Here is a 23,104-nt window from a genome sequence, read left to right on the forward strand (position 1 = left end):
TATATACAAAACCGGAGGTATTTATGCTAAGGCAACTCCTTATGCTTGACGAGATCTTGCAATGCTCTTCAAGGACAGGCTTGTCCTAATCCTATTTTGCAGAGCCTCAAGCCTATGTTTTCAGACATACTGAAAAGATGCTGTTCTTCCTTGCCTTGACAGTCATGAAAGCTCAGTCTCCTGAGAGCAGGACCCATTCTTCAAAATGAATGCATCCTTGGAAACACCAGTGGCATGTTCTGGTCAGTGACTCCAGTCCCACTGGAGTGCAGGGGGACTGTGGTCCTGGTGTGCCAGCATGCCCCACTGCTGCCTCTCCCCATAATACCATTATTGAGGAGCAGCATCGTAGGAAGCCAAAATCGTCTCCTTTGGCATGGGCAAAACCTCTGTTTCCAAGAGGGGCAGCATCACCAGCATAGGATTGTCCCATGGGAGAATGGGAAAAGAACCAATGAGCATCAGGGCCTATTTCCATTCCTCTCTCTCATGCACTCATAGAACCCCAGGCTGGTTTGTGCTGAAGGGACCTTAAAGCTCCTCCAGCTTCAACCCCTGCCACAGGCAGGGACCCCTTCCACTGGAGCAGCTTGCTCCAAGCCCCTGTGTCCAACCTGGCCTTGAACACTGCCAGGGATGGGGCAGCCACAGCTTCTCTGGGCACCCTGTGCCAGCGCTTCAGCACAATTGTCAAGGAAAGAGTTAGAAAAGAAGCAGAAAATTCCACCTCTCCATCTCCCACAGTCCTGCCTGAATCAGAGCCAGAGCCCTTCCTAGGACATGAAATGGGTCCCAGGAGGCATCCCGAGACCTTTGCTGCTGCTCGTGGTACTATGGCAACAAGTGCAAATGCAAAACCCTAAGAAAAGTGCAGACAGAAACTCAGGAACAAATTATCTTCCTTTCTGTCTTGCACAGTCACCGAGGATGCGGGTGCACAGAGGGTGCGAGCTCTGCTCTGACTCCATGCACCCAATGCATCAGCAGGGACTCTCACCTCGAGTCCTTCTGCCCCATTTGGTGCTGAAGAAGGGGGACAGAGAGAATCCCATTGCCTTTCTCATTGGCAGGCTTTCACAGGGAGCTGCTGGCTCGTGCCTCCAGACTGAGGAACCCAGGCTTGTGCCGTAAGGAGCCTGATGTTTTCCTGGGGTTTTAAATAGTGACATGAGTCACTCTATCAGGAGAAGTTGGTGACAATCAGGTTTATTGCTGTTTACTGTCCTAATTGGGCCGCATCTCCCACTGGCTTGATAGAGGAGGCAAATTTGATGCTATTCTAGAAGGATTTTGGGGAGTCAGCAGTAAAGGAGGGGACGAGAACGTGAGCTGCTGAGCCGAGCCAGGAGCTGAATTCCTGGACTGACTCTGAGCCGAGAGCTCTGTCGCTGACTCTATTGATGCCGGCTGGCAGCTCCGGAGCTATTGCAGCTCCAGCCAACCTGCTGTGATTTCTGAATTCCCTTTTCCTTGTTCTTCCCTAAATGGAACCACAATCCCCCTCTCGTGCTGCGATTGGATTCTGAGACCATCCATCAAGTGGCATTTTCTCATTTATTTCCTATCTACCTATTCTGTCGTTTAGGACAAAGTGGTGTGGTGTTAACACAGGTCCCATTTGTCAAACTGGAGTCGCTGGTGTAATTCCAGTCCTCTTGGCAAATTGATGGTGGTGAAATTTATGTTTTACAGATGGGCTGAGCCCTAATAAGAGCATCAGTTTTAGATGGGGTAAGCGGCAGAATTGACGGGTTTATCTAAACTCTGTTTCAGCCACACACCACAGGCGCCAAGAAGGAGTAGAAGAGAAATGGCAGGCGTGTGACTGAAATCTGCTCAGCCTTGAACTCCAAATTAAAACAAAGCCTTGTTCCTGTCATCTGGGGAAAAAAAGGGAGTTTTGTCAACACAGTTGTCTTGGCAACGTTATAGTGATTGCCCGAGGTCTGCTTGGAGAGGCACGGTTTGTATGGGATGGGCTGAATGGAAGAGGGATGAGGGACTTCATTAGATCACAGCAAAGTTTTGGTGCAGTTCTGCCTCCTCTAGCGTTGATGTTCCATGGTAAGGAGCGTGCAGGATGCTGGTCTGAATAGATAATAGAGCATTTCAGCTGGAAGGGACCTAGAATGATCCAACTGCTCACAAGGTGTGCCAGTGGCTGCTTTTGACAGCAGGACCAGGCTTTCCCGGCTGTTTAATTCCCTGGAGTGAGGCAGCTGGGATGACTACAAAAGCAAAAGTAAGGAGTTGGATCAATGTGCACGTTATGGGGCTTTAAGGCAGCTCCAGCCCAAAGATGTGCCCATGAGCAACCATTAATTGTTTTGCTTTTCAGAAGGCATGAATCATTGCCCTATGATTAGAGGCAAATGAACCCTCCCAGGGAATGGACGTGGATTTATTTATACTGGAAAGCAAGTAGTTAAGTTATTGACTGTTGTTTTGCCAGTTATAGGTGTGTTTTCAATGCAAAAATCTGTGTCTTTCTAATGTGAGGGAGGTGAGGGGGTTTCCAGGACTGAGACTTCAACCACTCATCCTTTGGCAGCATCCTTCTCGAGCCTGCTGCTTCCCGTGCCTGTATGAAGTGGTCCAGCAGCGATGCAGCATCCCTGGACACTGAGCGCTAGCACCAGGATGTTGCACAGATGGTGAAGTGCCTCTTCTTTAATTCACTCCTAGGTGTAAATCAGGTTTATTGGGGGTGAATATACCACTGAGTCCAGGGGGAAACAGCCACTTCCCAGTATGGTGCACTGGGGATGAAAAGGCAGAAGCGGAGCGCGGGGTTTGGCTGTGAAGGAAAAAGGGCTTGTTCCTTCCTGGGAGGATTTTGGCCAGGTTGGTGGGAGGTGGATAATTAGAGATAGCTGGAGGAGCACTGTCTATATAATGTCAGGATTAAAAGGCCATGTACACAGATATACGTGGCATCGGTCTGAGCCGAGCGGGAGCTGAGCACAGGCATGGGCGAGCTGGCTGCCAGTGAATCACTTTAATGCTCCATTTTTGGCTGCACAAACACACAGGTTTACAGTAACTGTGCATATGTTGCATCCCATCACTCCTCATCAGATCCACTGGTGCTCCATGGGTCGTAAAAATTAAACGGGCATAAATCCATCAGCCCTGGGGTTCTTCCTTGAGCACTATAAATCCCGCTAAAACTAATTAAATAGGACAATGGTGTCCATTTAAAGTTGGCACATAGAAATATAAGCCATTACCACAGCGAAGACAAGGCTCAAAATGGATTTGTGAGGGCAAGGGCAACCCAAGTGCCCACGCTGAGGGCTGCTCTTGGGTACATCCTAACTCACCATCACTTGCAGCCCCTGGCTGGGAGAGTTAAGAGATTGTGTTAAGCTCCTAAGATTGATTTCTCCTCCGCTTTGCTTCCTAAATCAAATCAGCCAATTAACATATGTGCTGGAGTTTGTTGCTTGAAATGTTATCTGGTGACTCTAAAAGCTTCTTGTTATTGCTTTCCATAGGGCTTGTATGTTACGCAAATGTCTTCGTCACTGCCATAGGGGAGCCTGTTCTGCTGCTCTTCCCTGCACTGATGGAAGCCTCCAAACAGGCACTGTCAGTGTGGATTGGTGTTGAGATCAGGGTTAATGCTTGTCTGGGGTGCTACAAGTTTGCAGCTCTACAGGGCTTGTTGCTGTTCTGTGATTTCAGTTGGGTTTATGCTTTGGAAAGGGTTAGTTTCCTAATGGCAATGACTGTGGATGTTTATCAGCAAGGAGCTGAACCTGACTTTGCCCATGGTTTTTGCCACCTCCTGTGTCTTTTAGGGGTGAAATAAGTGTTTCCACCCAGCTAGCACTGTGAAACCCTGCTGACCACACTGCTCCCATGGGTTTTGAGGGCTTGGAACTGACATCTCCAGTAGCTTCACATGTGCGACCTGGCAAATGTGCTGCTGCTCTTGGGTTCATAGATCAGACTCTTAATGATGCTCGCAGGGAGAACTGAGCTCGTCAGAGCTGAGCAGGGTTCATCCATGCTACGAACAGCCCCCATCTCCCCATCACTTCACATGGGGTTGAATCTTTCGACTTCCATCTGGGAATGGACCTGCCAACATCCTGGGACACACTGGGAACTGGGCATAGGGAAGCTCTGACCCATGCTGGGTGTGTGGGGAAGGCTTCCCTGTGCTTCCAGGTGACTCCTGAGCTTCTCCCTCTCCCTCCCATCTTCAGTCTGAGTTTGTGCAAGATTTTGTAGCTGGAAAATGGTTGAACTCAATGATCTGAAGGTTATTTTCCAGCCTAAATGATTCTAAGAAAATGCTTGTTTGACTCTTCCCCAAAGGAACAGAAGGGTCAGGAGCTTAGGGACAGGTTGTCCCCCATCTCCTTGCCTGCCCCTCTGCTTTCTGCAGTTTTTCTGACCTTCCTTACTCTGGGAGGCAGCTGAGGAAAAGGAAGGGACAAGTCACCCCCTTTTCTATAGGGACATGCTGGTCACCCCCACCTCAGAGAAAGCCCTGGCTGGGTGCTTGGGTACCACCTGGAATCTTTTCTTTTCTTCTCTTCCCTCTTGTTTCCACAGGCAGGTTTTGGGGATGGGGAATGATGTGCACCAGCAATAATTCTGTTCCCAGGGATCCTGCAGGCTGGAGCTGCATATAGGTAACAGATTATAAGCTTTGCTATAAGGCTTTGGAGAGAAGAACTGGAAATTGGCCTGGTGGGAGAAGAGTGAGGGACTGTAAATACTTCGGGGTTTCTCAGCTATTTGGGATGGATGAGGCTTAGCATTGCCCCCCTCCCCTGCAAGCACTGCAGTAAGGAGTTGAGACAGGCTGAAAAGCATCATCTCCTCCAGCTGCTGAGCATCTGCCCACAGGAGCTGCTGGGGATGCCTGGTGGTGACAGGGGCTTGCTGTGGGCAGTCAGTGAGGTGGCCCTGGCCCCTTCTATATGGGCATGATGTGAACACACACTTCACCCACTGCGAGATGTTTGTAGCTGGTGACTAATCCAGAGCTAATAACAGGGCTGTCCCCTTGAAGGAAGTTGACAGTACTGCACTCGCATGGTTCTTACACTGGTTTCAAAGCCTGGTTCATCCTTCTGGTGTCAGCTAATGTGTTAGAAATGAGTCCTGCTCTTGGTGGACCTGCTCAGACATCAGGGTGATGGTGACCTGGTTTCTAATGGGGACCAGTGGAGGGCCTGGGGGTTGCAGGGCATGTGCTGGTGGGCTGCCAGGAGCAGGGAGAGGAAAGGACAGACTTGGTAGGGAGAAGGTCTGTCACGTCCTGTGGTTTGGCACCAGTACCAAAGAGCCTGCAAAAGAGAGGAAGGCTTACCTGGGATCCTGTTCTATCCAGTGCTGCTGGTGAAAGTCGGCTCTGGCTGGGGAAGGGATGCAGGGGATGGAAAGGAAGGAGAAGAGGGACAGGACCTTCCCCATAGAAGCAGATCTCTGCTTCCCTCCATCCTCCCTGGATATGTGACCTTCCCTCTCCAGATGACCTGGAGATGTCCTGCTCTGCTGACCCAAGCCCCATGAGGTGGCACAAGCCATCACTGCTGGCAGAGGTCCTGCTCCAGCCACCTCTGCCCAGGGCCACTGGTGGGAAGTCACTGGGCAATTAGGGCTTATGTCACCCTGATAATTGGCCCTTGAAGAGGTGACTCCCCACCGACCTACTCAGGTGACATTTACCCTTAACACATTGCTGCTGCTCTGCAGGGATGAGTAATGGCAGGAGAAGGGCAATAGGGGTTAAATCCATCAGCCTGGGTTATTGCTCTCTAATTGCTCTACTCTTTACTTGCCTGTAGAAATCCAGTCTGGGGTCAGCATCCTTCATCACACGGGGATTAAAATGCTCAAGTGAGTTAATGCCAGGGCTGGTATCACTGCCCTGCTCTGCAGATCCCTGTCTTTTCCATCTGGGAGCTGAAAGGAGCGCCTGGAAAGGGACTGCTCGGTGTCTGAAAGTTCAAATGCTGCCCTGAATGTGCTGTCTCTGGGCGACAGGAGAGTGTTTGATTTGGCACCCCAGTGCCTCCAGCCTGCAGATCTCATGCCCTCTGTTCTCTCCCCAAAATTCAGATTTAAAAAGGAAAAGAAGGCATCTGCCTTTCAGCGCACTGCTAAATGTCAGGGCACGGTCCCAGGGAGACACGTTCTCCAGAGCATCTAAGGAACAGGAGGGGGATGCAGAGAATGGGGTTTCAGAGCTGAAGTTAGTGAATGCAAGCATCGATGTGTGGGAACCAGGGTCTCATCAGGAGTCAATGAGACGTGGCTCCTCAAGCCACACATGGGCTGTAGAAAGTCATGCCCCGATGCACGAGGTTCCCCCGAGAGCTGGGTAAACTCCCTGCGTGCTCTCCTCTAGATGGTTTTCCATCAGCTAAAGCACTTTGTTTGGGAGCTGCTCAGAGCTGGATGGCAGGGCTGGGCACGGGGGAGCATGAGCTTTGCCTCCTGTGTCCCTGTGCCAGGCTTGAAATATGGGGAGAGGAGGAGCAGAGCCAGGCTGAGGCTGTGCTCCCTGTAGCCAGGCTTAAAAGCACTCGCTTCTAAGTGCTTTGCTGTAACTCAGGGTAAGGGGAGCTGAATGTCTTCTACTGCTTGTGGCTGCTGCTAGGAAGAGTAAAACCCTCTTGGTGTGACAGCACCTATGGAACGGGTTTCATCCTGGGTAGCGACGCACATCCCCTGTCTGCTCGCCCCGATCCACCTCAACCATCAGGTTGTTGGATACTCTGGAAAACACATGGAGAGGACATCCTCGGCCAGCACCGGAGCTGCGCTCCATGCACCTCTACCCATTTGCCAGACTGGTTGAAATGGTCAAAGCAGGGAGGGTCTGAACCCGGCTCCCCCTCCCCGGGCTCCCCCCGCACTTCCCCATCCCCTGCCGAGCAGATGGTGCTGCTTTTGGCAGGGAGGGGTGGAGGAAACAAAGCTCAGAGCAATGGGGGGCTGCAGCCTGGCTCCGGCGCGCAGCCTGAGGGGTGGCATGTGTGGGGCTGGGCTGATGCACTGGGGTTTCTGTTGCACCCTGAGCCCTGTGCTGCGCCGGCACTTACGCCTGCCCTGTCTCACTTCTCTTTCTCCTTTGTTGTTTCCATCTCTTTTCCTTTCCAGCTGAAGAGGCTCGTGCACTGCTTTCAGGGATGTTGGTGAAGTGAGCGGGCTGCATCCCCTTCCCTCCCCAGCGCAGGACCAGAGGCTGACTGGAAGCTGGCATGCTGTCCCCTCCAGCCCCTGCGATGCCCAGCCCTGCTCCTAGCCTTGCTTTCCACCGGTGATACACCCTGCTTTCCCCGGGCTGCATTACAGAGACAGGCAGCAGTGAGTATGCTGAAGAAAACCAGCCTGCAGCCAAAGCCCAGAGGAGTTCTGCAGTGAGGCTGGTTGCTCAAAAGCCAAAGAGTTGTCCCTTCCCCACCTCGGTGTGGGCAAGCATCTCAAACAGTGAATTCCTCTGTGTTCCACGGGTGCCAAGGTCCTGGTCTGCAGGCTCGAAACAGAGGGGCTGCCATGGAAGAGAATGTGTTCAGCGTGCAGCAGATACAGCCCAACGTCATCTCGGTGAGGCTCTTCAAGCGCAAGGTGGGCGGCCTCGGCTTCTTGGTGAAGGAGCGCGTCAGCAAGCCACCCGTCATCATCTCCGACCTGATCCGGGGAGGGGCTGCCGAGCAGAGTGGCCTCATCCAGGCTGGGGACATCATTTTAGCCGTCAACAGCAAACCGCTGGTGGACGTGAGCTATGAGACCGCGCTGGAGACATTGAGGAGCATCGCCTCCGAGACCTACGTGGTCCTCATCTTGCGGGGCCCCGAGGGCTTCACCACTCACCTGGAGACCACTTTTGCAGGTGACGGGACACCAAAAACCATCCGCGTCACCAGACCCCTCTGCCCGGCTCTGAAGGCGGTTGACTTGTCCAACCCAAGCCTGCACAGCAAAGAGCAGCCACTGCCAGCAGCCGACCGCACCATGGGCTCCCTGTGGACAAGGGAGATCGGGCAGGAGGTGGAGCCGATGGTCCACGTTAACGGCGTTGTTACCGGTGGCAAAGGGCAGGGCAGTGGAAAGGGGAAGACGGGTGCTTGTGGCTACCCTTGCCTCAATGGTGGCGTGGAAGACAATGAACTTCTCAAAGAAATCGAGCCTGTCCTGGATCTCCTGAAGAGCAGCAGTAAGGACAGCGATGGAGATGCACCCCCCAAGGTAGAGACAAGAGATATAGAAGTCCAGGTAGACTGGTAGGTCCCTAAATAACTTTTTTACCTTTGGTGGAATGTGGTGGTTTTGGCTACCCAGTGCATCTGGTTTGGGTGTTGGTGAGCAGCTCTCCACAGATGGCTGCTGTCTGACACAGCAGGAGAGAAGTGGAGAGGAAGGGATGGAGAAAAAGGGGAAACAGTTGATGGATGAGGAGAAAAAGTAATAGAAGATTTGGAATAGGTGGTCGGAGAAAGGGAGAAAGATGTAAGCGTGGGAAATGGGGCAGACAGCAAGAGTTGTGTTTCATGGGAAGCTAAGCTGTGTGATGTGGTGGATCACCGGCTGGACTGGGATTCGTTTCTGTTCCATGTTCCTGATCTCATTTGTTTTAAGCGGAAACAAAATCCCGTGCCTCGGTTTCCCCACCTGCCAAATAAGATTCACGGTGTTGTCTGTCCTTGCTGTGCTGTGTTAGAGCTCTCCAGTTGAAATCTGCTATTGATTAGCTGCCAGAGAGGGAGAAGGAAGGTCAGACTGGCAGGGCGTGATGCTTCCCAAGAGAAACGAGTTTCAAAACCTTGTGTGCTTTTGGCATTCAGGATCTTGCTTGGGGAAGGGAGAGGGGAGCCCTGGTCCAGCTCCAGCTGAAGCCAAGGGGACCTCAGTGCAAGGGCAGTGGGACCTGCCTCGGGTGCTCTGTTTTCTCAAAGGAGGGAGATGTTTCCCACCAAGAGCTCAGAAGTGGCCATCTCTTGTTGACACCCAACAGTGGAGCTGCCTGCTCATCCCCTCTGCTCTGTCTAGATCAAGCTATTTATTTCTATACATGTATGCATGTATCACAAAGATGGGCACATGTGTGCTTGCCCCATAGCTTCTTAAGAAGGGTGAAGTCCCATTGTGCGGGTGGAACTGCTTCATTTCTGGTATCTCTTTCTGCAAGGGGCCATGTGTGTGGTGGTGTCCCCCTGATCTCCCTCAGTATTGTGTAGACCATCGCTGCGGAGCCGAAGCAGCTCCCTGTGGCCCTGCAGAAGCTGTTGTTAGCGCCTGTTTCTATTTCTTGGTGCCAGCTCTCTTGCCTCCTGGCTGTTTGTTAGCAATGATAGGTTGCCTTCTCCTGTTGCCTTTCCCCAAGTCCCTGAGCACATTTCAGCAGTGTCAAGTGCTGCGGCAGGCTGTGGCTGCCCTCGCTTATGGACCGGCTGTGAAAGGTTCGCCAAAGCTGGTATCTCGGCTCAGTGACCGAGATTGTAATCCCGAGTTCCCCTCCTGCACCTGCTTCCTTTGGGAGGGGAAAAGATTCTATTCATCCATTCTATCAGATACAAGAAGAGGGGAAAGGCAGCGCTGGGGAGGAGCAGGACCCCTGTGGTGCACAGCTCGGTGCCAGAGCCCAGGCTGAGCTCCTGATCGCTCCCATCGCAACCCATCACCCACACTGTGTGTTTTCCATCTTCATTCCTGCTTTCCCAAATGATGCATTATCCCTTGAGGAGGGCACTGCTGCTCAGAGCCCGTTGGGGTGGTCACACTGAGTCAGAGGGAAAACAAATCTGCTCAGCTCGGTGCCAGCAGCGGGTGGCAGACGTCTGGGAAGAGCAATGGGACAGGGTATGCTGGGGACATCCTTCCCTGCCATCCCTTATCAGGTCTTGTACTTTTGGCTGTTTCAGAAGCAGTTGGGTTTGGTCTCTGCTGTGCAATAGGAGGTAATTTAACCCCTCAGCCCAGCACTTTCTTAGGAAGGCTGAGGGTTACCTACTCAGACTGCACATCCTTTAATCCAGTATCAATCCATCCCAGGGAGGACCTGGTTTTAGCAAACAAAGGATTGGAGCCTTGACAGGGCTGTGCTTGACTACAGGTCCAAAGAATATTCAGGGGTGCTTAAAAATCCCCTCTCTGCCCCTGTTTTTGCTTAGGATGCTGGGGGGGGGGGGGCCCGGCCAGCAAATCCCCTGGGGAACACAGTCCCAAACACTGATACCAGTTACAGCCTCACCCTTCAAACTGGGTCCCTGCTGTCCCCATCCCACCAGCTGCAGGTCTCTGAGGGAATTCTGCTCCAGCTGGGAGAGGGAGGAAAATTGTGTGTTTTTCCCTCTGAGAAGTCGCTTTTACTCAGAGATTAAACCCAAACACTTTGAATTCACTTAAACTGAAGGATGCGAAACCAGGAAGAATATCAGCAAAGTGGGTACTCCACCAAGGCTCCACTCATTCTCTTTTTCAATACCATTTAAAGAAGTATCTGTATAATCTATGCACCTTGGGACTGAAAATCCACTTTTCAGTTAAAATCAGTCTTCTGCATAATCAAAAGCTACAGCCTGTCTCTTGCGGTAGGACTCTATGAATGAGGAGACCTGGGATTGAGCAGAGAGGTGGGGAAGGAGATTTACTGCAGGGAAAACTTGTTGAGAGCCGCTCTGCCAGGTAAAGGGCATTTTCCAGCCACCTTTCCTCCCACTGCTGCGACGTGCTGGAGGTGATTCATCTCCTTGGCTTGGTCTCAGACAGAGCCAGGGCATCCTGAAGGTCTTCTGCAGTGAGAAGTTTTCTTGGTCCATAGAAGGAGTGCAGGAAGGTCAGGGAGCAATGGGGAGTGGATAACTGGGGGGACTGTTGCTTGATGCCAAAGAGATGTCCAAAAGAATAAGCGAGCCTTGTCAGATTGATGCAGCTCTCGCGCCGTAGGCTCTGACTTCTGCAGGCTGGGGGGGAGCAAGGAGGGCTGGCATTAATCAAAACAAGAACAGAGCTCTCCCAGGACAACAGGAGGGTGTAAAACCTTGAGCTTGACACCTACAGCCTGGACCACTTGACCATTGATCCATTGGTCTTGGTACCAATCCTGTTCTGTCTCTCTCTTTGCCTGGTGCTGAGCTTCACAGCCTGCAGCACTTTGTCAGAGTGAGTCCGGCTTGCAGAGCTGTGACAGCTTTCCTAGGGCAGAAAGGAATGGTGCATGTCTGAGGGTTTCACATGGAGCCAAATGCTTCTTCAAGGTGGGCTTTGCCAACCGTGGTTCTAATTACACCTGATGCTTCGGGCTTCCAACCCATGTCTGTAATGTTAATTCCAAGGAAAACTGGAAACTCTGAAGTTTGCACTGGGAGAAAAGGTCAGTTCGTCTCCATCTGCTGCACCCATGCTCTGCATGTCCCTGCAATGACCTGGCTTTCGCTCCAGCTGTAAGGTGCCCTGGATCCATGGTGTGTGCCCGTGGGATGGGATGTGACCATGGCTCAGTGTCTGCTACGTGGCTCAAGCCATCTGCAATGAAGTCAATCACAGCACAGAGCATGGAAGTGGGGTGCAAGGTATGATGAGAGCTGGCATTTCTGCCATGAGGCTCACCGTGGGCTAGAAAACAAAAATAGAGTTTGATTCACTCACTGCCAGCTAAGCCAGGTCTGTTTTCCCTCTGCGCTCTAGGGAGATTGTCATGTCCCATCTTCCCTCCCTCTCTCCCCTCCGCTCGGTTGCCAGTATTTATTTTCCTTCTCAGGTCTATTCCATAACATGAACAGCATGATGGAAACATGGCAGTTCGGGTCCAAAAAGCAGCATCAGCAGCCCTGAGAGGGAGGCAGTGTGCTGAGAGCAGGAATCCTGTTTATGAAGGTTTCAGGCTCCATCCTGCACTGGAACAAACCCCATCATTTTGCAGTTCTCGAAGAGAAAATTCTCTTCCTCCCACCTCCTTCGCTGCCGCCAAAATCTCTTTGTGTGGCTCAAAACATTTCATTTGCATTTCTGATGTCTTCATTATTCCGTACTTGGACACGAAAACTTTAAAGCCTCTGAAATGAAAAGGCTCCCTGAAACTCTCCTGTCATTGCCATGCTGCAAAGCGGAGAAGGAGGAAGCTTTGCCTGTGAATAACCCTCCCCTTCTCCCTCGGTGGATCCTTCTTCCTCGTCACTCTGACTACATCAGTCTAATCCAAAGACGCATTTTGTGCCCAGTGTCAGCATATTCCACCCAAATATACCCCCATGGGGCCTTCTCAGACCAGTCTCCCAAGCACCCTTCACGCACTCGGCCCCTGTGCTGTTGCACTTTCATCCCAAGGGATCCCATGCTCCCCTTGTACATGGTCCCAGCAGACAAACCCACATCCCATGTGCCCTCCTGGCAGACCTAAACTGTGTTTGGCCTCCAAAGAAGATGCTGAAGCTGAAATGCTCCAGTGCTCTTTGGGCATGGTTGGGAAGGGACAAGTGTGGTGGTTGTAGGTTGCATCTGACACTAGTTGATGAATGCTGAACAATGCTGATGGGACTTTGGGATGACTTGGATCTGTTCCAGGTCTTTCTGTGTCAATTCCTACTCCAATGGCATTTACCAGCCTCATATTTCATAGGTCTTTCCCCAAAGCTGCTCTTTGTGGCTTGCTTTGCTCATTAGTCCCTCATCACAGCACCAGGCACAGCACAGCAATGCTCTGACCTTCCAGGGCACAAGACCTCCTTCAAGCCATGCCATGTGCTTGTTGGTGAGGCTTGGTGCTGTTCAAGTTCCCCTTTCTCGTTTAGGATGGGGTTTTGTGCTTTGGTTGCTCTGCAATTGCCTGCCCTGGGAATGCTGCCCCTCTGGGGAGTACATCCCACCTTTGGGAGTTATTCCTTCTGCTTCCAACATTCCCTTCTCCATCCTCTGCACCCTGCAAATCCCAGGTCCTGCCCAAGCACTTCTGCTCTCACTCAGGCGAGTGCTGTTGTGGCAGACCTTGCTTTAACCCTCGAGGTGAGGAGTCTGCAGCAGCAACATTTCACAGCCTGGTTTGGGTTGGAAGGGACCTTAAAGCTCCTCCAGCTCCAACCCCTGCCATGGGCAGGGACCCCTTCCACTGGAGCAGCTTGCTCCAAGCCCCTGTGTCCAACCTGGCCTTGAGCACTGCCAGGGATGGGGCAGCCACAGCTTCTCTGGGCACCCTGTGCCAGCGCCTCAGCACCCTCACAGGGAAGAGCTTCTGCCTAAGAGCTCAGCTCAGTCTCCCCTCGGGCAGGTTCAAGCCATTCCCCTTGGCCTGTCCCTACAGGCCCTTGTCCCAAGCCCCTCTCCAGGTTTCCTGTAGCCCCTTTAGGTATTCAGATTTTCCAGTGCTACAGACTGTGAGCTGCCACAGGAGTACACTTGCAAGGCAATATTAACTTCTGAGGATGCAGTGCCCTTTGGAGTGTGGTTTTCTGTGGGGCAAAATAAAGGTGAGGTGAGAGGCTTTCACCGCAGCCTCTTAGCACTGGATGGAGGAGCAATGTGCAATGCAGCTTTGCAGCCACCTCCAGCAACACACCAGGAGATGGGCAAAAAGTAAGATAAAGGTATTTCTCTCCCAAAGCTCACACCAAGCAAGGTGTGCACGTTTGAGCTTCCCAAGCTTTCAGCCCCATGGACAAGGGTTTGGGGTGAGTCCATCCCCATGGTCACAGCAGAGTGCTGCTACTGGCATCATGGCACAACAGCTGTCATCGGAAGTGTGGACAGCAGCATCCTTATCTGTTCACCCAAACGAGCCCTGGGGATTGCAGCAGCCAGCAGTATCTCTGCCTGGGAAATCAGAGAGATTCTTCTGCCAGGCAAATTCAAAGGAGCAAAGTGACAAACTTTCTTTTTTTTGCTCATTATTTTTCCAGTTTCCTTTTTGGAAAAGCTTTGGAGGGATTTCAGAAACGGCTGCCTCAGCAGCATCACTCCAAGCACTGCAACATCATCAAATTAGTCAGAAGCAAACAGTGGTGCCTCTCATTTCTCCCAACAGCCAGATGCTCTTCCCGAGGTGAGGCAGCATCCACGGCTCTGCCTTTGCACCAGTGGGGGAGGGCAGGATTCCTCTTGCTTTTTTTAAGTAACAGAGTTTGCTTTCGGAACAAAAGACAGCTTCAAATGCGGTCCTTTCCCAAAAACCTGCTCTGAATCCAAGAGGTCTTGCTGATAGTATGTAATAGATCTGGCAGCAGGTCAGAGAGGGATCTCGGGAACCTGGATCTCGCCTTTGGGAAAGTTCAAACACGTACCTCCAAGGACACATCTTCAGCATTGCCTCCAGTGCCTCGAAGACTATAAAGGGGTGATTTAAATGTCTCCAAAGGCTGTGGGATCCAAGGGCAAGCTCCCTTCCTCCCTGTGTGGCTGCAGACAGGGCTGTTTCCATGGCAGCTCCCTGTAGGGGTCCAACCCGGCTGCCTTGGAGGAACTGCATCCTCCCCATTGCCTACCAGGAACCCATGAGAATGGCCCTTTGGGCTCTCCTGTTGATAAAGTGCTTTTGGAAATGTTATCTGGAGGCTGAGCTTGGGCAAGTGCTTTGGCCATTCTGCCCCCCTCCTTGCCTATGTGAGCAGCATCCTCATGTGAATAGGGCAGGTCACCCTGTGTCTCTTCTGGGCAGTGGGGAAGCCAAGTCAAGAGAGGAAAATAACTCATCCCAAAGATCCTGATCCTGTCTGACCTCACAAACACAAAACAGGCAGGAAATACCAGTAAAATAAAGCAATTGATCAGTTTTATGTCCTTTTCCCATCTGGGCTAGGCCTGGGGTGAGGCTGTGGCTGCTCTGAATGGGCTTTTCTCTTTGTCTCTCTCCAAAAGACAGAGCTGGATGCTTGTGGGCAACCTCATCCGTGAGAGGTCTACACTAGCTCAGCACAGGAGCATGCACTTGTGGTCATGCAGTTCATCAAGAATAGGCTTGATGGCTCTCTGCCCCTGTGGCAAACACACAATGGGATGTGGAGCATTCAACCTTTAATGCCCATCCGGACTTCACTGCTCCTCAGGATGGTGCATCTCTCTGTCGGGTGATGCTCAAGGCCAGTGAATGGGAACAGGGGCCTTCTCCAGTAATACTTGTAATACACAAAGTAGGCAACTACAGAGATGACTTAAATCAAGCATCTGGTCCTTTCCCCTGCAGTTGGCACAGGCTGCAGCATTTATGGCTTTGCTGGTGTGCAGACAATGAGATTCCGCATGCTGCCTCCCAGCCGAGACCTCCGGCTGCTGCTGCCACTGATTGATGGATTCCTCTCCAAGGTTCCCTCGTGTCATCAAACACCCGTTTGGACAGGCTTTAACCAGGCAAACACCTTCCTGGAAACAGCAGGTTGTGCCAGGCGCCTGCAGGCATGTGCTCAGTGTCATTCTGGAGGTGCCTGTGGGATACCTGGCACGCTGGGGTCTGTCTGCCCAAGCATCTCCTGTCTATGTAGAGGCAAAGGCTGTGCCCCTGGAGAGGCACTGTGTTCCTCCTGGAAGCAAATTCCCTCTGCCAAGTCCCAGGCACCAGTAAAACAAAGGTATTTCTTCTATTGCCTTATGGATTTAGTGCTTGTGTCTTGATTTCTTGATGGACGTTGTGAACGCTTCATCCCTGGCAGTGTTCAAGGCCAGGTTGGACAGGGCCTTGGGTGACGTGGTCTAGTGTGAGGTGTCCCTGCCCATGGCAGGGGGTTGGAACTGGATGATTTTAAGGTCCTTTCCAAGCCAAACCATTCAATGATTCTTTAATTCTATGATTTTGGGCCAGTTATAGGGAGGACAACTTCGCAAGTGCTTGTAGCATTGTGCTTACTGGCTTGGTGTTGACCTGCCTTCACTGTCCTAGATATGATGGGAGAGAGGGTATGGATGTACAGCCATGGAAACTGGTATTCTCTGGGATATTTAATAGCTGGCCTTAACTTCAAGGGAAAAGCCAGATTTGCTGAATGTTCATCCTGCTAATTCCATGTCTCGCTGTTGGGAATTCTCTAGATGGAGGTAAGCTGGATGTGCCAAGAGACCCTCAAACTTCCCCTTTGGATGGGCTACTAGAGGGCAGAGTGGGTACATGGCTGTCCCCAGCCCTGGGGGACCTCACGGCTGTCAAGTGCTCCCAGCAGTGCCTCCATCGCGCAGCAGAGAGCCAGGACCTGTTGTCTTTGGCTGTGGTTGTGTGGTGCAATGGGTGGGGTTTCTTGTGCTTTATCTGATTGAAACCCTTCCATGTATTCGCAGCAGCCAAGTCACAAAAGAACAGCTTTCAGGGCTTGGGGGGGGGGGGGCATAGAAAACCCAGTAGAAACTGTCTCTATGGCACTGTACCTCCCTGCTTGCATCAAGCTGGCCACTATCACCCTAAGGCAGCCGTTGTTTGGAAGGTATCCAGGAGCTGAGTGTAATATTTTGGCAGCTGAAAATTGCTCTGTAAAAGCAGAAAAACATACAGAAAATCTAGTTCACAGGGAGATCATCTTTAAATGGAGTGTTTCCTTTAAATTGTTCCTAAAGATATGAACTGGGGGGCAAGGAGGACTGAAATGGATTTTTTCTTGTGCGTATTGTGTCTTCCTGTGACGGTATCAAAAGGTTGAGTTGGTGTGAATTATGCCCTGAGTGTGAGTGTCCTACTTTGGTCAGTGCCCAAAGCCCACCGTCATTAATGGGAAGGCTCATTAGTGACTTCAGTGGGCATCTGGAAGACTTGCAAGAACTGACAGCAGGAGCAAAGCAATTGCTAGAGCACTTTATCTCGATGATCTGTTGGGCAAGGGCAGGGGGGCTGTGAGCTGTAGGGTTGTACCCATCCTGGCCTGTGGCCTGTGCAGTTAAACCTATGGTGCTCCTTCCCACGTGTGGCCTCACCAGGGTGGTTGGCATCTTCAGTGCAGATGCCACAGCTTCCTGTCTCTGACTATCCTGTCTCTAAACCCCATTTGTTTTTCTCCTTCATGCCGGCTCATATGGCAGTGGTTTTCCATCACCTGCTTCGATGGCATTTAACAACCTCCCTGACATCCCATGGTACATTCCGCAGGCAAGACGTGCGTGGTAGACTGTGGGCACCATGAGTTACATCAGCTCATGCTGAGGGTGTCCTCAGTCCCCCAGCCTTACCAACATCCTCTGTGGAGGCAATCCATCAGTTTGCTTAAGGAAAATCGCTTGCACTCACCAGCCTTTGCAGCATCTCTAAAGGTCAGGAAGAAGAGAGATTGCTGTCTCTTCCTCCTGGGAGCCACCTATTTTTCCTTGGCTTATTTTTTCTCTCCTTGCTCATAAACACCAGCTGGTTTCGCTATGAGGTTTCACCAGGAGATTTTGCAGCTGCAAGCGCGTGTGGCTCTCCTTCCCCCAGCGCCATGCTTGCTTTCACAGGGCTCCAACTTGGTTTTGGGGTGCAAAGGCTCCCGTGTGTAGAGGCAGTGTCGGGCAGGGGTTTCCTGTTGTTTTGCAAGCACTGTGCTTGCCTGTGCAGCAGAATTTCTGCTGTGCTTGGATTGCCTTCGCCGCGGTGATTCATCGCCTTGGCCCAGGCAGAGCATTTCCTCCCCTCCTGCAGGGCGATGCGCGAGGTTTTGCTCCTTTGTGGGAAACAGCTGGAGCAGATCCTGGAGATACCACTCCGGGACCTGGCCCATGGTCCCGGCACCCAGCCACCCTCCAGCCTGCTGACCCCAATGGTTTTTAACCCTTCAGTTTCAGGGAAGGGGAAAACAAGCTGCAGAAAGCTCTACCAGCCGGGATGGAGAACGACCGTGTCCTCGGTGACCTGTGGGGAAAGAGCAACGTGCCTGTGGTCCTGAACAACCCCTACTCCGAAGCAGAGCAGGTAAGAGCCCATGGTTTGTGCTGTTTTGGGTGGGAAAAGGGTTTGGGGGTACATAAGGCGTCCTGGTGGGCTCTCACACCACGGAGAACATGCAAGGACTACATGTGCTACCCTGAAGGCCTTTGATCCCAAGAGCTGCAGTTGATGGAGCATAGAGACGGTTTGAATGAAGCCGAATTCCCCGTGGTGTAAGCAGGGTATAAGTTACTGGAGAATGATGCTCTTCATCCAGAGGGTCAGATTGGGATGGGAGCACAGGGACCAGGACTTTGACACCTCCCTTGGGACTGTTGTCTCTCTTTGCGCCTAAGAGCCAAGTTGCGTCGTTACAGTCATTTTGATTCATATGATGGTAATTCAATAGAGCACTTCAGATAATGTGCTGTACGGTGCCTTTTCATCTCCTCACATTCCACAGGCATAAATTCTCAGGCTTCCCTGTCAAAAGGGGATTAGGTCCCCGTTTGTAGCAAAGCCAGAGACGTAAAGGCAGACCCTGCCAGGCCAGAAGGATCACCTTGGGAAAAGCATGACGTGGGTTAGCACTGCCAAGCATGTTCAGGCAAACGTGTCTCCCTGATGGGATTAAGCAGCACCAGGGCAGGACACGGTGACCAGCCTGAGGACCATTTTGATGCAACGTTCACATCCACTTTTGCAGCACTCACAGTGCTGGAGACCCACGGGGAAGGTGTTGATGAACATGATGGCAGATGAGATACTCCTGTCCATGGCAGACTTGCTGCATTTCTTTAACCAACCTGGTTGGATGCTTAGATGCAGTTGGGAGCTTATTTTCACCTTGTCTTGGCTGCAGCTCAGGGTTGTGGCCAGGTCTTCCAGGAGCATAAACAACTTTATGGTGGTTATCATCCTACACACAGTTGGGTGTATCCAAGCGCTGCATCACCCTTTGCTCAGCTGTTGGAGAGATGTCCCTGGGCAGCCCCGTGTCCCACCGCACGGTTAATGCACTGTGGCAGGTATCACAAGCCCATCTTGCCCAAGGACAGGTCACAGCTCTGGTCCCTTTGCCCCAGCTCTGGAAAGACACTGTCTTGCCTCCTTTGCTAAGCTCCTTGCATGTACGTGTCTGTTACTATAAGCACTTTATAACCTTCTGTGTTCAGAGCTTAATTTCTCTCCGTGTTAGGGCTGCCAAACCTCCCAGTCTTAAGCTGTTAATAAACTCTTCAGGGTTCTTTTTTCCCACTAGATATGCAGCTTTCTTTTCATCCTCCTTATCCCCAAATCGATGTGCCTGCACTTCTGAAGGCAGCTTGGGTTTTCCCTCATGCTTCCCGCAGTCATTCCCTAGGGCTGCATGCGGTCAAGGCAACTGAACTTCTTGTAAGCAGCAATAACTACTGTGAACACAGGGAAAAGCCAAGCAAAGTGTGAGCTTTTTTACACATTGTCCTTTACAGCAGGATTTGGTGGGGTTTACAGCTTGGCCAGGTGGGGGATGCTCACTGAGGATCATAATAAGGAGCTGAAATACCCACTGGGCATCAATCCATATCCCTTGTTTCTTGCAAAATTGGGCAGTGTGTTTTGCTTGTTTCCCAGGAGCCCAGTTCCTCCTGGCCCTAAACCTGAATGATGGCAAAATGCTGTGACTGCACCAGCCCAGGTCCTGTGTGAGTCCCATTTCAGCCCACACAGATGGATTTGTTAGGAGCTCCAGAGTAACCAGTGGTGTGTTTGTCCATGGAGGTAGGAGGGGAAGGCAGTCATGTCAGCTCCACGATTGTAAGGATGATTTACAGCTTTATAAAAGCAAAAAACCCACACTTCCAGCCAGTGGGGTTAATGCAGGCTGGAAGGAAATGTCAGCGTGACAATAGATGGAGAAGAGAAGCTATGTGGGAACCTTAGAGCAGCTGCTGGTGCCAAAAGGAGCTGACAACAAAGCTGGAGAGGGACTTCAAAGCTTCATCAGGGACTGTAGCGATAGCACAAGGGGTGATGGGTTCAGACTTAAATGGGGATATTTAGGTTGGAGATAAGGAAGAAATTCTTTACTGTGAGGCGCTGGCACAGGGTGCCCAGAGAAGCTGTGGCTGCCCCATCCCTGGCAGTGTTCAAGGCCAGGTTGGACACAGGGGCTTGGAGCAAGCTGCTCTAGTGGGGAGTTGGAGCTGGAGGAGCTTTAAGGTCCCTTCCAACTCAAATCAGGCTGGGATTCTATGATTCTATGATATCTATGACCTGGGCTAACGCTGCAGACCTTGTCCTCCTGCTGTCAATGAATTTCAGCAGGACAATACATGCTCCAGAAGTGGAGTTGGGAAGCAGGAGTAAAGCCTAGGACTTGTAGAGCTCACTCAGGTCTGCAGCAAGGAGGATGCTCCCTGTCGTTCTGGTTCCAAGTGCCACCCAGGGCTGGGTGCATTTCTCCCCTGTGTCTGTAAGAGCTCAGACAGCTCCCAAGCTGCGTGCTGACGATAAGTGCCACCACGCTCCCTTGTAAAAGATGTTTGCATAATGCATGTGCGCCCCGACTGCTGCATCAGTCTCTCCGTTGGTCCCACTCCTGAGTCACCAACACTGCAGCTGCCTAATTAAGGCATGAAAAGATCTCATACAACCTCCCTGACGGAACCAGGGGTAGTGTTTGGCTTCAGCTTTGCCGTGTGGGAAGGCAAATACACGCATACGCACACAGAGCTCCTTCCCAGTCTCTTCTGGGTGTCACTCTCTCCGTAGATGCTCTGTGCGGTGGTTGCCAGATGTGGAACCTCTGCTTCTTGAAGGTGGTGTCTCCTTTGATGCTCCAGTCTGGCTGGCATCCTAAGGATTCAGCATTCAGCATTCCATCGTGACCCTCTTTCAGCAAGGATACACACTTTGCTAGCTCCTGCATGGAAAAGACAAAAAGGAAAGGGAGCAGCTCTGAGAGAGGTTTAGGGCAGAACACCTGTAGGCAGATGTCAAACAGCCAGTGTCCACCAGGATCCAAGGATCATTGCTACATCTGGATTCATAACACAGGCTAATCCCATACGTGCTCCAGCAAGATGCTGTTTAGCAGCATGCCTCCTAAGCTGCATTGAAACCCCATCAGCAAATCAAAACTAACTCAGAATAAAAAGGTGATGCTGGATACAAGCAGCACTTTCTGCTTGGTACTTCCAGTCCCTGTCTGGCAGGTGGAGGTAAGGGTGGGATTTGGTTTGTTGGGGTTTCTCAGCACCAGTTTTCAGCTATGTTTTGCCAGTCTCACAGAGCTCCTCTGAGTAATCACACTCAGAGGGAAGGTGGGAGATTATCCCCCATGGTCCTGAGGGTGGCCCCGGTTGGTTCAGAGAGCAGAGGATGCTGTTGGTGGCTCAAGAATGGTTTCATTTCCTTGAAAGCATAAAACAAACAGAAAAAAATAGCCAGAAACTGCCATAATTCAGGCCAGACTCCACAAAACTGAAAAGAAAAGCCCCCACCTTAAAAACAGTGCTTTTCCAGGACTACATATAGGAGGCTTTTTTTATTTACTAGTGGTTTTGAGCTGTATATGAAGTATTGTGTTTGCTTTCTGCGGCATGGGAAAGAGAAGCTGAGATCCACTGGGCGGTCATCTGGCTTCAGGGGCTAGCACTTCAAACGTTCCTAGGGAAGCTCATGGGATTTGTGACATGAGGAATGCTGCAGAGACCCGTGACAGCATAGCCTGAGGGTGTGCAGAGAGCAGCTTTCAGCTGCTGGGAGGACCAAAGAGGGTCCTACCAAGGGGTAGAGCTCTCCCTCCTCCTCTGTCCTTTGCCTCTTGCTCCCAGTGTATGCTTTCAGTGCACGGTATTACACTGTGAGCCTCAGGCTGCTTGGCAGCAAAATCCCTGTTTTCTGGGAGAAAGAACATGGAACATATGGTAAAAAACAAGGACTAGGCAAAAAATAGGACCAGCATTGCCACCAGGGCAATGCAGTGGTGCTGCGTCCATCTCATGATCAATCAGGCATCATTCTGCTTGAGAAGAGCAGAGCAACCCTCTGCCTGGCAAAGCAGGAATAAGTTAGGTCTGGAGCCTCATCTGCTTCTGCCATCCTTGTGGCCCCTGTTGCTTTCCTTCCTGGGTCTTTGTTCATCAGCAAAAGTGTTTGTTCTGAAACATGAATTTCTTCCACTATGTGCTGGCTCTTCTTCACTTAGTCCTTCAGGTGATAATACACTGATTTACACTATTGGTGCCTGCCCATGGGCTGCAACCGTGACATGAACCCAGGGCCATCAAAAAGGAGGGTGAGACCCTGCACAGCTCTGCTGAAGGTGGTGCCATCATTAGCAAACGCTGCAGATGCATTAGAAAGGGACACAAGCTACAGGGTTCACATAGGAAGGCTACATCAAAACTCAGTCCAAGCCTGATTTGCAGGGATGGAAGCCTTTAAGAGATGCCAAATTAAAGCATTTTTTTACAGGGTACTCTGGTGTGGGAAAAGGTATTCCCTTGAAGCCTGCAGTAACACCGTTGTGATTACATGTGTGGATTGCTCCCTACTATAAGTTCTTATTCCTACAGGATTCCCTGCTTTCCAAACCACTGTCCCACACCAGCAAACGCTGATTGCTCTTTAAGTGTTTAAGATCTTGGTGCAAATAAGGGTCACAGTAGAACTGGTAGATGTTATCTGTGACAACACGTGCAAACACAAGCACTTGCAGCCAGCTCTTCTCATTACAAGCTCTCTGCTGGCTGAGGCTCTTCCTTTTGTTGGCACATAGCTCGGGATGTGCTGATGAGCACACCACGACGCAGAGGAGCAGGGGGGGCTGGAGCTTCAGAGCTGAGACTGAAGTAACGGTGCATAATCCAGCAGCCCTCCTGTTGCATAATTTATTCATCCTTATCCCTATGATCTCCCAGCGTTGATATCAAAGGAGTTGTGCCTTTGGCTTGCTCGCAGGAACAATTAGCTCTATCGCAGTGCTGCTATCAGCTTGGCACATGCAAAACCTGAGCAGGTGATGCTCCTTAAAACGCTCCTTAAAAAGAAACATCTAAGACATTTTAGAGGTAAGTCTTCCACTGGGAAACTTGAACAAAACATTCTCCTCTAAGTCGCTTCTATCTCTGTTTTTAACTCCTCCAGGTTTGACTCTTCTGTAAAGGAAGATTACTTCTCGGTTTCATTGAGAGTTGGCTGCTCGATTGTAGGATCCCAAATGATGCCAAATATTTGGGTCATGTTCCTTGCCTCACTATATTATAGAATCCTAGAATAGTTAGGGTTGGAAAGGACCTTAAGATCATCAAGTTCCAATCCCCCTGCCATGGGCAGGAACACCTCGCTCTA

General features: G+C 51.2%; 1 protein-coding gene across 4 annotated transcripts in view; it reads left to right on the plus strand.

Annotated features, from left to right (window-relative positions):
- Positions 1-23,104, plus strand: part of NOS1 (nitric oxide synthase 1) — a 75,451-nt gene that overhangs the window by 23,702 nt on the left and 28,645 nt on the right. For 3 of the 4 annotated variants that reach the window (XM_061370528.1, XM_061370526.1, XM_061370525.1), the window contains exons 2-3: positions 7,126-8,249; positions 17,680-17,812. In XM_061370528.1, coding sequence (XP_061226512.1) covers positions 7,522-8,249; positions 17,680-17,812 — 861 coding nt within the window. In that variant the 5' untranslated portion in view covers positions 7,126-7,521. Of the gene's footprint in view, positions 1-5,711; positions 6,239-7,125; positions 8,250-17,679; positions 17,813-23,104 lie in introns of those variants that run through there. The other variant, XM_061370527.1, reaches the window with a different exon arrangement.

This window comes from Neopsephotus bourkii, unplaced genomic scaffold (assembly GCF_033783945.1).
Source record: "Neopsephotus bourkii isolate Nb327-2 ecotype Australia unplaced genomic scaffold, CSIRO-AGI_Nbou_v1 NB_1542, whole genome shotgun sequence".
In the NCBI taxonomy this organism is placed as follows: domain Eukaryota; kingdom Metazoa; phylum Chordata; class Aves; order Psittaciformes; family Psittacidae; genus Neopsephotus; species Neopsephotus bourkii.